This window comes from Fukomys damarensis, unplaced genomic scaffold (genome assembly GCF_012274545.1).
Source record: "Fukomys damarensis isolate Sample0158 unplaced genomic scaffold, DMR_v1.0_HiC HiC_scaffold_27, whole genome shotgun sequence".
NCBI classification, from domain to species: domain Eukaryota; kingdom Metazoa; phylum Chordata; class Mammalia; order Rodentia; family Bathyergidae; genus Fukomys; species Fukomys damarensis.
The window spans coordinates 33,927,657-33,943,310 of record NW_022900939.1 but is presented as its reverse complement, the minus strand read 5'-3'; the positions used below and the strand labels follow the sequence as shown (position 1 = coordinate 33,943,310).

The window sequence follows — 15,654 nt, the reverse complement described above, 5'->3', positions numbered from 1 at the left end:
TTTTTTTTTTTTTTTTTTTTTTGTGGTACCAGAGATCAAACTCATGACCTTGCACTTGCGAGGCAGGTGGCAATGCCACTGAGCTAAATCCCCGGCCCAAAAAAGGATTTTTTAAAAGCCAGCGTTTCCTGGGGTAAAATCTGCCTTGCAAGAAACAGCTACCTATGCGACTGGAGCAAAGAGCAAATCTGGGTCAATTCAGTTGAAAGAGTGGATGGAGCCTCTTTGTCATTCCATTGCTAAAGTAGATACATAAATTTCTAAATTGTGTCTGGTAAAGCAGATCTAGTACTTGGATCTGGGTTTTTCTTGTGCCCAAGTGTTCAACACTTTTTTTTTTCCTTGACATAGGCTCTCAATAAATTGCGTGGGACAGCCTTGAATTTGTGATCCTCCCGACTCAGCCTCCCAAGTCTGAGAGGCCAGTCGTGATGGTTACACCTGTAATCCCAGCACTCAGGGATTTGAGCTCCAACCCCAGCCTGCAGTGTAGTGGTTTGGTTTGGAAGAGACAGGATCTCACTATGTTGCTATCTCGCTGCCAAACTCCTGAGCTCCAGGAACCTTTCATCCTCAGCCTCAGCCTCCTCAGTTAGCTGGGGTTACCTCCCCCAGATTTTAAACAGGTACTTATCCAACAGTCAGTACTTACCAGACCTAAGCATGCACATATCCTGCCTTAGCCAATTACTCCTTGTCCCTTAACTTCCTGAATGTCCATCCTCCAATTCTATAACTCAATAAAAGAAGAAAAAGGCCAGGCTTTAGCTCAGTGGTGCTGCCGCCTGCCTTGCAAGCACAAGGTCCTGATTTTGATCCCTGGTACAGATAAATAAATAAAAATAAAAGAAGAAAAAAGGAAATGTGTGTACATAAACCTTTCCTTAAAGATTACATCAGATCCCTGCTGTCGGGACCCTTCTCCCACCGGTTCCTCCTGTTTACTCTGCCTTTGGTACATTCGCTTCTCTTTTTGCTGTGGGCCCTTTAAGCTCAGTAACCACTGAGCAACTGTCAGTGCTGCAACTGTCATGGGTTCTGAAAGGCTGCCTCTGGGTTCTTAGAAACATTAGGGTTAGAAGCGCCTTCAGTATTAATCATGGCCTCCGAGGATATTCTTCAAGGTAAGAGCTTCATTTAGAGGGGTTTTGTACCCTGTTCTTTGATAATTATTTTCTGTGCTATACATTTACAGTGAGATTCTGCCGTCCTGTTGTCAGTCATGCAGGTGGCGTAAGCACTCACATACTTACTGGCTTTGATTTAGGTCGTTTTTTAGGACCAGCAATGCCGTTAAACCCCTTTACCTGTTTGTCCCGTGCTATACTTTTGCAAGCTGACCGGGATAAGGAATTCATTGACTCTGAACAGAGGTTTTTCTGAGCAAAGATGATGCAGCTACTACCTCCATGTTTTATAAGCTGCCTTACAGATCAGGCTCTCACATTTAAAATTTTTGTCAAAACTACACATACAGAGAACACATTCTCTTTGAGGAATCTTTTTAGATATGCTTAATCTGAGGTGAGGCCCAGAAAATAGTCATGATTATTAATTTGTGTGCTTCTAAAAAGTCAGCTGTTCCGTGATTTAGACAACATTACCCAATTTGTTCTTTAACATTTTCTTGCGATCTTTATTTCAGCTCCAGCGTGCTGCTCTGCTCGTTACAACTTAGCAATATTGTCCTTTTTGGGTTTCTTCGTTCTCTATGTCTTACGTGTGAACCTGAGTGTCGCGTTGGTGGAAATGGTAGATTCAAATACAACTGTAGCAGACAATAGAACTTCCAAGGAATGTGCAGACCATTCAAGTCTTGTGAAAGTTCCTCGTAATCAAACGGTAGGTGCTACTTTTTAAGCAGACAATCTTAGCTAACCCTAAAATGCTTCCAAGTAAAAACATTAGAGTCTCTTCCACCAGAAGAAACCAAAACATGCATTTTTGTGTTCTCTGGGTCACATTCTTTGTGTTCTCCCAGGGACTGGTGGAATAGTAACATAGTCATAACTACTGTGGCTGGGCTATCATACTCCTTGATCTGTTTGATCAGTAGTTCTTCAATTCCTTCCGTAATTACACCATCCTTGAAAAGAATTTGGAAAAACTTGTTCAGCATATCAGAAAATTAGATTGTTTTGAATATTGTTAAATAGTTTTTATAGGACTGTTATTCAGTTGTTCTTACACTTACAGGGTTACAGCTATAGGAGAGTTTAGGTAATCTCAGAGGCAGGATGAAAAATAAAAACTAGTCGGTTTCTTAGGACGTTCTTTTCCAGAATTTAAACATGGCCTAACCAAGTGTGATGGTTCACACCTGTGATCCAAGCATTCAGTAGGCTGAGGCAGGAGGATCTCCGTGAATTCAAGTCCAGCCTTGGCTACATAGTAAATTCAAGGTCAGCCTGAACTACACAGACCCTGTCTCCAAAAAAAATTAATTAATTTAAAATAAATAAATGAATATGCCTAACCTAAGTTACTGGGTTTTTTCTAGCTTACTTTTAAGTCATCTTGCCTGACTTGTGTTATAGAGGAATTGAAAAATGCATGTTCATTTGTTTAGAGTTGAGTTTTGCGCACTTGCAGTATTTTACACTGCTTTATCTAACATTAACAATGTTGCTGAACAACATGTTTGGGTAGGCATCACCTGATTTCTCCACTCCAATCTATGACCTACCTGAGCAACACTGCTGGACAATTCATGAAACCTAGAATTCTACAGGTAAACTACAAACCGGATGCACAGTGGTTTGCTTGGTGTGTTTCCCTTTGACGAGTGTATTTGTTGAGTCAGCCGCTTACCTTCCTCTCCCAGGTGAAGGCAGTACAAGGAAGTCCTGGAATGCTCGTGACAGTGTCTTGTTTGTACAACTCCATGCACTACAGACCTCAGCTGTACAGACCAGACACTAGAAGTCTGTTAGTATCTGACTTTTGCTGCTGCCGATTAAAAGACAGGTCTCTCACGTGAAGTTTATGGCTTAGTTTAAATTCTTGCTCTTGTGTAGTAGTCCATGCTTGTTCAAGTGTGTGATCTGAGATATCTGTGTTTATGCATGCTCATCGCCAACATAAAGTCGGCACTTACAGTGCAGCAGGGCTTGTTTTGTGTGCCTTTTTCGTTTAGTCTTCCCAGATCCCACACCCAGTAAGTGATCCACCTAGGCTCAAGCCCAGGCCAGGTTTTGAACCATGGCTCAGTCACTATAGTTCTTGTTTAATAGCTTTCAGATTATGCCTGGGGCTCTTGTTTGAGCCTTCTTGGTTAACAGCTCATCCTCTAGTTTAATGAAATAGCAAGTCTTGGTGAAGTCTGACTTTCAGTTCCTTTCCACTTACAGAAACTGCTTGTCTGAATTGTGATAACTCATCCACCTACTAGAAAATGTGTGTGTTTTTCAAGCAAAAACTGGTTCTGCTCGATGTGGTGACAAACCTTAGTAATCCCAATCACTTGAGAGGCCAAGACAGGAGGACCACGAATTTGAGGCCAGACTGGGCAACCTAGGGAAAGAAATCCTACCTTAAAATTGTAAAAGAACTGGGGCCAGGCATAGTGGTGCATCCCTGTGATCCCAACACTTAGGAGGCTGAGGCAGGAGGATTGTGATGAGTTCAAAGACAGCCTGAACTCCTGAACTGCATAGCAAGACCCTGTCTCAGAACAAACCAAAAATAAATAAGAGGACTGGGGATGCAGCCCAGCACTCCCTGGATTCAAGTAATGTTTCCCCAGTTTCATTTATGTGTACTTTCCTCACGAAAGGAAAGGAACTGTTCAGTCAAAGTCTGAAAGAACTGATCTTTCCTTGTGCTTTTTCCAGGGCAAAAGGTACCCATGGGATGCAGAAACTCAAGGATGGATTCTCGGTGCTTTTTTCTATGGCTACATCATCACACAGATTCCTGGAGGCTATTTTGCGAGCAAAGTAGGGGGAAAGCTGCTGCTAGGATACGGGATCCTCGGTACCTCTCTCTTCACGCTGCTGACGCCCCTTGCTGCGGACCTAGGAGCCGTGTCACTCATCGTGCTCAGAGCACTGGAAGGTCTAGGGGAGGTAACTTTGTCTGCCCCTTGTTTCCCTCTACTTAAAGGTGTAATTCTTGGGCTGAAGATTTAGCTCAGTAGCATTGCGCCTGACTCACAAGTGCAAGGTCTGAGTTCGATCCCCAGTACTGGGGGGAAAAAAAGATTTCATTTAATTCTTTAGTGTGAATACGAGCCAGAAAGAAACAGTGGACAGTAACAGGTCGGAACAAAGGTTGGCCAGAAGTAGGCAGGTCGTGGTGGCGCTCACCTATGATTCCAGCACTCTGGGTGGCTGAGGCAGGAGGATCACAAGTTCCAGTCCAGCCTGGGCAGTTTAGGATTTAGCAACACTCTGTCTCAAAAAATGAAGAAAGAAAAAAAAAAGCCTGGAGTGTAGCTCACTGTGAAGGCCCTGAGTTCAATCCCAGTACTGAAAATCAAATTTTTAAATTCTTATCTTTCCCTCTCTATTTCTCTTTTGTATACCTCCATCTTTGAATAACAATCTCCTTTCCTTTGTAACTTTGAACTCCTGTCTTTGAAACCCAGGCCCAGATTTATTTTTGTCTTGCATTCCCTTTAGACAACCAGGCAATATGGCTGCCTTTTGTTATGGAATAGAGCACGAAGGTGTGTTAGATGGCATTGCGTTGTGCTGTGTTGGAAAGCACAGTTGGTGACAGCAAATCAGAGCTGAAATAGTAGTGCCACGTATCTAACGACCAAACCTCTGGAACACAGCTCTATCATTTTTAAAATGGTGACTAAAATACCTGCCCGTCCTCAGCCACAGGTGGATACAAGGCTTATCTGTGATAATGTTTGCTAGATACTTTAAGATTTTCCAAGAACTACTTAAAGTTCTGTCACGCCTCTGAATGAGAGCTCTTTTTTGTGTTTAGCAATACAAATCTAATTACAAAGTAAAAATTACCCTTGTATTACCAGTTTCTTTTTTTCTTACCTGAGTAAAATGCATTTATTTTGTTGTATATTTTCTCTTATACAACTGTTGAATTTCCTTGCTGAATATATTCTTGTATCTTAGTTTCCTGTGTGTTTATGCCACTGCAGGTTTAACATGGCATATTGCTTGCTTTTCTACTGTTATATTAGGGGACCAGCTTATTTCTAAATAGAATATTTGATGGGGGTGGGGCAGGGTTTCACCATGTAGTTCAGGGTGGCCTTGAAATCCCTGTGTAACCCAGGCTGGCCTCAAACCTATGATGATTCTCCTGCCTCGGCCTCCCCAGCGCTGGGATTACAGGACTCCACCACAACACCTGGCATTTCTAAATAGAATATAAGTCGTGTTTAGACTCAGGTTCTCTCCTTTTTCTCCATCTTCAGATATGTATCGCATGCCTCATCCATGAACTTAGGTCAGTGTCTTTAATCCCAACTTAGTGACATACCTGCATTAACCCTCAGGTTTTGTAAATAAAACCCTAAGACATAATCTCTGTGAGCATTTCCAAGCATCCTCAGTTGTGTTCTATAATAATTTGCCCGTGAACACTCCATGACACAGATTTTCCATGTAATCTAAATCTTCCACTGGTATTTCTTTCTTCCTTTTTTGTTTTTGGCAGAATCAGCTGAAAGCACAAATTATTAAGGCATGTATTTTCTTCTCTCAATAAAAATAGCTGCCATTTATCTTTACAACAATCGTGCAAAACAGGGAGTAGTACCTACCTCTGTCTGACACGTAAGGAACTGTGGAGGACTCACTAGTCTTCCTGAGGTAGGAGGCCAGTGAGCAGCCGGGGGACTGCGCATCTGCTGACCTGAAACTTCCAGAACCTTCCTCCCTTCTCTCTGCAGCGCCCCCTCCAGCCCCTGTGCCCTGTTTCCTGTCCCCGTGAGCAGTCGGCCTTCCCCAAGCAACGCTCTCCCTGAGTTCATCCTCTTCACAGTTCTGATAACCTCCAGAGTTCTAGCTCAGCATGTTTATTTTTACTTTTTAAAGGAGAAAAGTTAATTTAGCTCACAGTTTGTAGAGGTTTCAGTCAACAATCAGCTGGCCCCAAGGCAGAGTGGCACACGGCAGCGTCCCAAGAGAACAGTTCAGGGCAGGCAGAAAGTAGCAAAGCACATGGGGGCTCAGTGTTTTTAAAACTTAAAAAGGGCCATATCCACATTACGTCTAGGCCATTAATCAAGGGAACGAGTACAATAAACCTTGAAAATGGTCCCTTGGTGTCACCACTCGGAGCATTCTTTCAGGGTTACTGTAACCCTTACCTCGCAGTCCCCATGCCCATTCAAAAACCCATAAGTCTTTGTCCATTTTGAAAGCACTTCGTTGAAAAGTGTTTTCACTTAACACCATAAAGACATTTCACTTCGTGGAGCCTGAATCTGGTTTGATTCTTATCAAAAAAAAAAAACTTTTGAAACAAAATGCTCAATTTCATCTAAAGCATTAACATGCGCTGCCTTGTATTTCATCCAAAACATCCCCTCGCCCAGGGTGTTACCTTTCCCGCCATGCACGCCATGTGGTCTTCTTGGGCGCCCCCTCTCGAAAGAAGCAAGCTTCTCAGCATCTCGTACGCAGGTAAGGGAACCGTTCTTCTCGCAGAGTTTTTGCTGTAATTTGTTGTGTATTTGCTAATCTTGGGGGAGAAGTGCCTGCCAGGCAGAATCATGCAGTATTGGGTGTTTCTTTGGGAAGAAAATAAACTTGGAGGTGTGGGGGGGGTCATCTTTATTATAAATTTTTCCTTTTGCTTCAGTAGTATGTAGTAATCTGTCTTAATTGACTTAATATTGTCTTTCCCATTTGCCACTATTTATGCAAAGTATGTTGTCTTTAATGTATTTTGAAAAATCAGTAGCTGGAAAATGAAGCACTGTTGTCCCTTAATTGTGATTTCTGATTTTATTGTTATGAGCGTATCATGACTCTCAACTCCTCTCTTCATTCATTTTCTTTTCTATGCATTTCTTTGGCATCATTTTGAGCTATGGATTAGGTAACATGAGCTTTGTGGGTGTAAATTACATTTTACCAGATCATGGAAGAGCTTCTGGTCTTTCTTCCATTGACTGAGTGGAAAATTTTCCACTCAGCTGATTTGAGAAAGGCCTGTCTGTGGTGACTTAGAAGCTAAAATCCAAAGGAGAAGAACAAAGCAAAGGGCAGAGCAGAGAGAAGAGCATCCCAGACCCCAGAACAACATACGTAAGTGCTCTCAGGCAGGGGATAAGATAACAGGCCACAGAAATGAGAGAGCACCCAGGAGGCCAGGACATAAGGAGAAAAGGTCGTGGCCTGAGATTAGAGAACTAGACAAGAATCAGACTGTATCAAACCTTAAAGGAATGTATATATTTTCCCAAAAATACAATGGGGAGACAATAGAAATTTTTAATCAAGTGAGAGACTGGATCCTGTTTTAATTTTAAGATCGCACTTGGAGCTGTGAAGAGATTGACATGACAATCTGACGCTGAATTCCAAAGCAGTGCCCTCTGTCTGTGCTAAAGAAAGTCTAAGTTCCTAGGGCTCGAGATGTTTTAGCCTGCGCCACTTCACTGCCCCTCACCCAGGACCTGACTCCTAGTGCCTGGCATTGAGTCAGCTAACCCTTCAGCCTGGTGTTTTTAACCTTAATTTTCTATTCTTTTTTTCTTCACCCAAGTAAAGTTCCCAAATCCACTGTTTTCTGCTGCCTTGCTTATCCTGTGCACTACCTGTGTGTCTTCTTTCTCACCTTATTTCTTTGGGGCAAGTCTTCCCTTTTGTGAAAATCTGGATGCCACTAGAGCTTATGTCTTCTCCTCACCTCTGGAGGTCAGAAATAATATCTCCCATGGGCTGGGGATTTGGCCCAGTGGCACCCACACCTCCCTCGGGAGTGCAAGGTCCTGAGTTTGATCCCCCCAACACAAAAACAGAAAAAAGAAAGAATCGAATATCCCGCCTTTGAACTCCGTATGGCTCTGACACTTAATACTTCCTGACACTCCCTTAACACCGCTTTCTAAGTCTGAAGCTCATGACTACAAATAATATCTGATTCATCAGTTTAGCTCCCATTGCATTTACTAAGAGGTCCCACATTGACAGTCAAAATGCTTTATTTTATTGTTTATGTGCCTGAAGCAATTGTTGTAAGATAGGCTTCATTCCTATTTCAGCAAGTCTGCTGTAATAAGCTATAGTTTTCAGACTTCGAGACTGACTTTGACGCTCTTCCCCATTGTAAGGAGTCTGCCCTGGTGACTGGTGCCTCCTGATTCATAAACGGCTGCCTAGTTGTAAAGGATGGAACTGCATATCAATGTGTATATTTTACCTATTTCAGGTTCTCTAGAAAATAATCCCTTGAGAGAATGTATTGCTTACATTTACATGTGACTAATTTAACTCTGTTGTATGTTAGTAGATTTTTTTGTTCCTTGTCACCTGTTCCCTAGGCCGTTTATTTGTCCGTTTATTTATCTGTGTTGTGCAGTACTCGTTATAGAACCCAGGGCCTCATGTGCGAGGCAAGTGCCCTGTGCTGAGCTGCACCCGGCCCCATCCTCTCGAAGCGACAGACCCATCCTGCTGTGTTATCTCCTTCCAAAGCTTATGAAGTCTTGTGTTGTTGTAGGAGCACAGCTTGGAACAGTGATTTCACTTCCTCTTTCTGGAATAATTTGCTACTATATGAATTGGACTTATGTCTTCTATTTTTTTGGTAAGTTTAAATTTTTAGCCTAAATTCTTATGTAACAGATAAAACCTGTAATAGTAGTATAATAATTAGCCAAAGGTATAAAGTCTGACGCACCGAGGTAATTGTCCCCTAACCACAAGGTTCTAAGAGACTGACAACCTGTTTTTCAGGTTGATGTGGTTAAAAGGATCCATCGAGTTAAGGCCTGATGTTAGTCTTGGAATATTTCTCAGTAGGAACAGCTGTTGAATCATGGACTTCAGTGTCAGAAGTTACTGTCTTCAGTATTAGAAAAATGTGTGTTTTAGCTGTGCATGGTGGGGCACACCTTAATCCCAGCACTCGGAAGGCTGAGGCAGGAGGATTACCATGAGTTCAAGGCCAGCCTGAACTACATAGTGAGACTGTATCTCAGAAAAAAGAAAAAAAAATGTGTGACTTGAGAATATTTTCAAGCAAGTAGGATACTCTCACTTGTTTGAATTTTTTTTTTTTTTTAGTATCATGGTATGTTTCACATTCATGGCATGATAATACAAAAATTAATAAATTAGATTTTCACATTGGCATTTTGTATATAATTTTAAAAACAGAGCAAATGCCTATAGAAATACATAGATTGTAGAAATTTATTTTCAAAAGATTTGCATTGTAGATTTCCCTATAGACATCCATGTGGTTAAAAGTTTTCTTCAAAATACATAGGAAGTGGGCCAGGGATTTAGCTCAGTGGTTCCGCTACCTGCCTCTCAAGCACAAGGACCCAAGTTTGATTCCCGGTACCGCAAAAAAACAAAACAAAATATAGGAAGTAATACAATTATAGCAATTCTTCCATTAAAGTGAAATTTGAAATTAAATTTAATTTATAGTGAATTTATAGTTACATAATTTTGTCATGACCTGTAAAAATCAGTTGATAATTCTAATTTTATTTAACTTTTATTTTTCTATTTAAAGGTATACTTGGAATATTGTGGTTTATTTTGTGGACCTGGAGAGTTAGTGATACACCAGAAACACACAAGACAATCTCCAGTTATGAAAAGGAATACATCGCTTCATCATTAAAAAGTCAGGTATGGACTTGGCACATATTGAAAAAAAAATTGTGTTTTTTATTTATTTTTTTGGTACTGGAGATTGAACTCGGGACCTTGTACTTGCAAAGCAGATGGCAGAACCACTGAGCTAAATCCCCAGCCCTTGAAAAAAAAAATTGGAACTTTTTCCCTTCAGAATTAAGATACCAGGGCCAAGGATTTAGCTCAGTGGTTCTGTCACCTGCCTCGAAAGCACAAGGGCCAGAGTTTGATCCCCATTACCAAAAAAAAAAAAAAAATTAAGATATCAGCCAGGCGTGGTGGAACACTCCTGTACTCCCAACACTCAGGAGGCTGAGGCAGGAGGATCATCTCAAGTTTGAGGCCAGCCTAGGCTACACAGCAACACCTTGTCTCAAAAAAAAAATTAAGATACCAGTTTTTTAGGTAGATATGTCAGCCCAGCAAGTGACACCGCCAATAATCACAGTGTTCGGGAGGCTAAGAGAGAAGGGCCCTGAGTTTGAGGCCAGTGTGGAGTACTCAGTGAGATCTTGTCTCTAAAGACCAAATAAATAAATAACTATACATATACATAAAAATAAAATAGATATTTCTTATTTCCTTAAACAAAGTAGAATAGGCAAATGAAATAAATGTACAAAATACTGTCTGAAGAATTCCAATCTTTCTAGATTAAAACTATGAAAAATTACTTTTTAAAGTCTTTTTTTTTTGTGTGTGGTTTTTTGAGGCAGGGTCTCACTGTGTAGTTGAGACTGACCTGGAACTCACTATGTAGCCCAGGCTGATCTCGAACTCACAGTGATCCTCCTGCTTCAGCACTCAGGAGACTGAGGCAGGAGGATTGCCATGAGTTGGAGGCCAACCTGAGCTACACAGTGAGTTCAAAGATAGCCTGAACTGTAGAGCGAGACCCTGTCTCAAAAGCGGGGGGCAATAAAAGGGCTAAAGTAGTTTTAGCCTAGTGTGGTGGTGCACACCTGTAATCCCAGCACTCAGGAGGGTGAGGCAGGAGCATCGCCTCAAGTTCAAGGCCAGCCTGGACTACATAGTTCAAAAGCCTGAACTGCATAGCAGGACTGTCTCAAAAAGACCAAAAAAAAAAAGATGTCCTGGGGCTCTGTGGTAGAGCGCTTGCCTAGCTTGCACACGACCATCGACTCAATCCCCAGCACCAAACAATGCAGTTATTTTAAACCTTTTAGAGCAGTCATTATCAAGTGAGTTTTACTTTGGTTTTTCCTTTTTTAGTTAGTAGAAAATGAAATGTGGTATCTAAAAGAATTGTACAACTACCTCGTAATCATTTATTGTTAGTAAACTGACCAGTGTCTGGGCCAGGTGGTGTAAACCTGTATTCCCAGCTGCTCAGAGGCTAAGGCAGGAGGACGCCTAGCAGATCGCTGGCCCAGGAGTACCAGGCTGTGGGCTTGACCCTCATTCCCTGTTATCATTCAGTGCAGCAGATTCTCACGCCATAAACAATATTTGCCTTTTGGGTAAAGTGAAAGAACATAAGATTATGAAAAATTTTAAATGCAAGCATTCTTTGGATTTGTTTGTTTGTTTGGGTTTTGTTTTCTGTCTTTTTTTTTCTTTTTTCTTTGGTACCGGGGATTGAACTCTGGCCTTTGTGCTTGCAAGGCAGGCGAGCTAAATCCCCGGCCTTTGTTTTCTTTTTTGACACAATCTCACTGTGTATTCCAGGCTGGCTTTGAACTCACTATGTGGCACAGGCCAGCCTCGAACCCACAACAGTCCTCCTGCCTCAGCCTCCTGAGTGCTGGGATTACAGGTGAGCACTACCATGCCTGGCTTTTGTCGCATTCTTCTGCCTTCCACGTCATGTTAGTGGCTTAACAACATTAAATATTTCACGTAAAATGTCTGTTGCCCATTGTTACTATGATTGTTATGTAAAATTTGAATGCATCGTGTAACTAGGCAATAACTAAAAATTTATTCATTGACATTTCTTTCTGAATTTTAAATTTTTGCCTCATATGTCTCTACAAGCTGCTGAACTTTAGGAAATATGGACTCTCTTGGCCTTTTTTCAAAGGCTGACAAATGTGAAAAAAGAAATCAGCAATGTAATAAAGAGAATTCCTTTAAAAGTTTAGTTTCAAAACAAAAAAGGTTAGCCAGGGGTTTGGCTCAGTGGTTCTGCTGCCTCCCTTCCAAGCACAAGGGCCCAAGTTCAATCTTTGGTACCAAAAAAAAAAAGAAGGTAAAAAAATAGTTTAGTATCACCATAATTCTAATCAGATGAGTCCCTATCCCATAAGTAGATAAAATTTGATGTTTTGCCATGTTTTTCAGGATTGACAGTTAGTAGCTGTAATACTTCATTTTTACTGTTACTATTATGAGTTTATGATGTTTCTTAGTATATTTAGATTTTTTTTCCAGTACTGGGGATCAAACTTTCTCTTGCCAGGCAAGGTGCAGCACCATTGAGCTACATCCCTGACCTATTTAGATTTTTTTTTTTTTCTGCACTGAGGATCAAACTTAGGCCCTTGAGCTTGTGAGGCAGGCAGCAGCACCACTGAGCTACATCCCCAGTCCTTATTTATATTAAAAGAAAACAAAAATCTTTCTCAGCCACTTGTGGCACATTTCTGTAATCCCAGCAATCAGGAGGCTGAGGCAGGAGGATCACTGAGTTTGAGGCCACCCTGGGCCACATAGTAAGTTCAAGACTCACTATGAATTACAGCCTGAACTACATAATGAGACCCTGTCTCAAAAAAACAGCAAACAAAACAAAAAAGCTTTCTGAACCTTGCTATGTCTTAATCTAATATCCAAACCTAAGTGGTTTTCAATGTGCTTCAGAAAATATAATTTTCAGAAACAAGAGGAATTGGTAGGATTAGTTTTCATTAAACCCCAGTGTTCTATCTTAAAGGAAATTATGTAGTTGAAACATTATAAAATAATGATGTGAGAGCACACACCTGTAGTCCCAGCACATAGAAGGCTGAAGCAGGAGGATCCTGCCTGAGTTGAGACCCTGTGTCAAAAAATGAGGGCTGGGGATTTAGCTCAGTGGTACTGTGGCCTGCCTCGCAAGTGCATCCTGAGTTCGATCCCTGGTACAAAAATTAATAATAATGGTGAAAAAAATAATGATGATGTGTTCCATGGAGCTCAATCTTTAAGTCTTGGCTCTGAGAAATGTGCAGCATCTCCTGTACTGTTTTTTTGTTTTTGTTTTTTGGTTTTTCTCGGTACCGGGAATTGAACTCAGGGCATTGCACTTGCCAGGCAGATGCGGTGCCACCGAGCTACATCCCTGACCCCTTCATTCATGCTTTGAACTTTTTTTTTTTTTTTTTTGAGAAGTTAGGTTCTTCACGGGAACTGAGAACTTAAATAAAGGAGGGGAAAGAAGGAGTGGTTTCTCCGAGCCTGTGGATGGAGACCCACCGTGGAACGTGGCCTGCAGGGGGCAAGTGTGGGCGCAGGTGGTTCGCTTCTCGCGGGAGCTGTCCCGAGCCCTGCGTCTTCAAGCCAAGGCCGGGGCTGGCTGCCCTAGGAGGAAAGCCCACCAGGGGGCGCTCGGGGACCGTCTGGAAGGGCTTGTGTCAGTGTAGACTTGGGCTGGATGGCTTAGGGGAGAGCTTACAAGGGCCAGTGTTTTGCTCTGGATTTGGCGCTACTTATGGGATTGTAAAATATTAATTTTTCTCCAGAAGGGGCTAGATCTGTAAAGGCAGCCCCCGTGTACTGGCGAGAAGAGGAAGGTGCTTGCTTTTAGGTCGTCTGTCCAGGCTTGGACCTGCCTAGGGAGCAGGTTGCCCCCCCTCTGGTGGCGTCTCGCTCCCCGAGTGGCCTGGCTGGGAGGACGCAGGTAGGGCAGACAGGGCCTGATCTTTCCTTTCCCGCTGGTGGCAGAACTCAAGTGCCTGGAAGGCGCCTGGCAAAGAAGCTGCGGTCAGCAAGCAGGGGGCGGTGCGCCCAGAAGCGCAGCAGCTGGGGTCTCTGACGAGCGGAAGCTGCTGGGTCCTGGTCCCCTCCTAAGCTCCGTGCGGCCCTTAGCTGTGCACGCTCAGGGCGAGGCGGGCTCCGGGGGAAGGGGCTGCCCTGCTCCAGGTCTCTGGCTGTGACTCGGGGCTGTCAGTGCACCGAGAGGAAAGTCCCAGGCTGATGGCAGAAACCTGCACTTCGACCAAGTGTGTTTTTGTGCGGTGGAACCTGAGATTCCTTATTTATCAATGGAACGTCTGGTTTGTGAGGCTGGAAGAAGTTACTTGTTCTGACGGGATACTTCCCACAAGAGGCTCTTTTGAAGGCAAGGCCTAGGGTTGAAAAAGCACAGCCAGCCTCTAAAATCATAGCTCCCCGTGGTCTCGGCAGAAAGCTGTCCCTCAGCCCTGAAAATCACTGGAGTAGTGCTTTTTTGGAAGCCTTCTTAGGCAAGGATGGTTGGTTCGCGGTGATTTGAGTGCTCCTTGAGATTTTAAGGGCAATGAGATTTAAGAGTTGTAGGCGATGAGGAAGTTTGTTCACGGTCTGATTTACAAATGAAAAATTTTGTGTGAATTGTTTTGGTCTTCACCATTTCCTTACACATGTGTACCTTCTGACCCCTTGTTTTGATTTTGTTTTTGGCTTCACTTTACATTGGTTCATTGTGGCTCCTTGTTAATGAGGAAACAAGTCACAAGAAAGCTTCTGTTTTATTTCCCTGCTGGTGACACCTCAGAAAGGGCTCACTGGACAAAGTTAGTAATCTGTATAATACGAGCTCTGGCTTTCACTAGAAACTCTGGGAATGACCTTCCTTCGGAAGACGGGTTTTCCTGCAGTGTGGATTGCTTGTATAACTCCACAGAAGACACTGGCGGTGTTGTGTACAGATCCGTCACTCCCAGAAGGCTGAGCACCTGTTCCTTCTCTGTTGTCAGGAGTGTGTGCTGGCTGATGGGAAGAATGAAGTTTTGCAGAAAACGAAACAAAATAGCTTGTTTTTTACAAACACTAAAACTAGAAAGCTTATCCATCTCCTCTTGAAATTTTTTTTTTCTCAAAAAAAACGGGGGATAAGAAAATGTCATCTGAAAGAGACTTTTCCCCTTACACCCTGCAGCAGCCGTGGCAGGCCGGGGAGAGATCCAGTCGGCTACAGGGATAGTCTCACTCACACTTTTTTTTTTTTGGTTGTTTGAGACAGGGTCTCACTATGTAGTTGAGACTGAACTGGAACTCACTATGTAGCCCAGGCTGGAACTCACAGCGATCCTCCTGCCTCAGCCTCTCCAGTGCTGGGATTACAGGTGTGAGCCACCACGCCCGGCAACTCGCACTCCTGTTTCTCTTCCGAAGTTGCAGGTCCGCTGTCTCCAGGGTGAAGGTAGAAATGGAACAAGGGGAGAAGGGATGTAGAATGTGCTTTCCTGGCCGTAGTGAGGGTTTGCAGCTGACTTTGGTGCCTTGAGTAGACTCTCACCTACTTTGGATTGGCTGGGTGGCTCTGCGCACCGTTGTTCTGTTTTGTACTGTTTCTCTAGCTGGCAGTTACACCCCCACTCACCTTCGCCTTTGTTAGCTTGGACTCTGAATTTCACATCATCAGATAGTTTAGGTGGAATGTTTTTTTGGGTTTTTTTTTTGTTTGTTTTGTACCAGGGATCAAACTCAGGACCTTTCACTTGCAAGGCAGGCAGCAGAACCACTGAGCTAAATCCCTGGCCCTAGCTGGGTATTTTAAAAATAAAGCGGCATGAAAACTTTTTTTTTCTCGGATGGGGAAAATATATTCTCCCTCCCTATACCATATTCCCTCCCACATTAAAAGCAATTAGTTATCTGTAATAATTAGAACTTCCAGTCTTTTTTTTTTTTTTTTTTTTTTTTTTTTTTT

The 15,654-nt window shown here is 42.7% G+C and overlaps 1 protein-coding gene across 2 annotated transcripts in view; it reads left to right on the top strand.

The window, feature by feature from the left end:
- Nucleotides 1-1,045: 1,045 nt before the first annotated feature.
- The window catches only part of Slc17a5 (solute carrier family 17 member 5), a 38,358-nt gene continuing 23,749 nt past the window's right edge, over nt 1,046-15,654 (top strand). Inside the window, exons 1-6 of one of the 2 annotated variants that reach the window (XM_033756476.1) lie at nt 1,046-1,124; nt 1,646-1,842; nt 3,834-4,067; nt 6,518-6,605; nt 8,650-8,736; nt 9,676-9,794. In XM_033756476.1, the coding sequence (XP_033612367.1) occupies nt 1,100-1,124; nt 1,646-1,842; nt 3,834-4,067; nt 6,518-6,605; nt 8,650-8,736; nt 9,676-9,794 (750 nt within the window). In that variant the 5' untranslated portion in view covers nt 1,046-1,099. The remainder of the gene's footprint in view (nt 1,125-1,645; nt 1,843-3,833; nt 4,068-6,517; nt 6,606-8,649; nt 8,737-9,675; nt 9,795-15,654) is intronic. The other variant, XM_010641127.3, reaches the window with a different exon arrangement.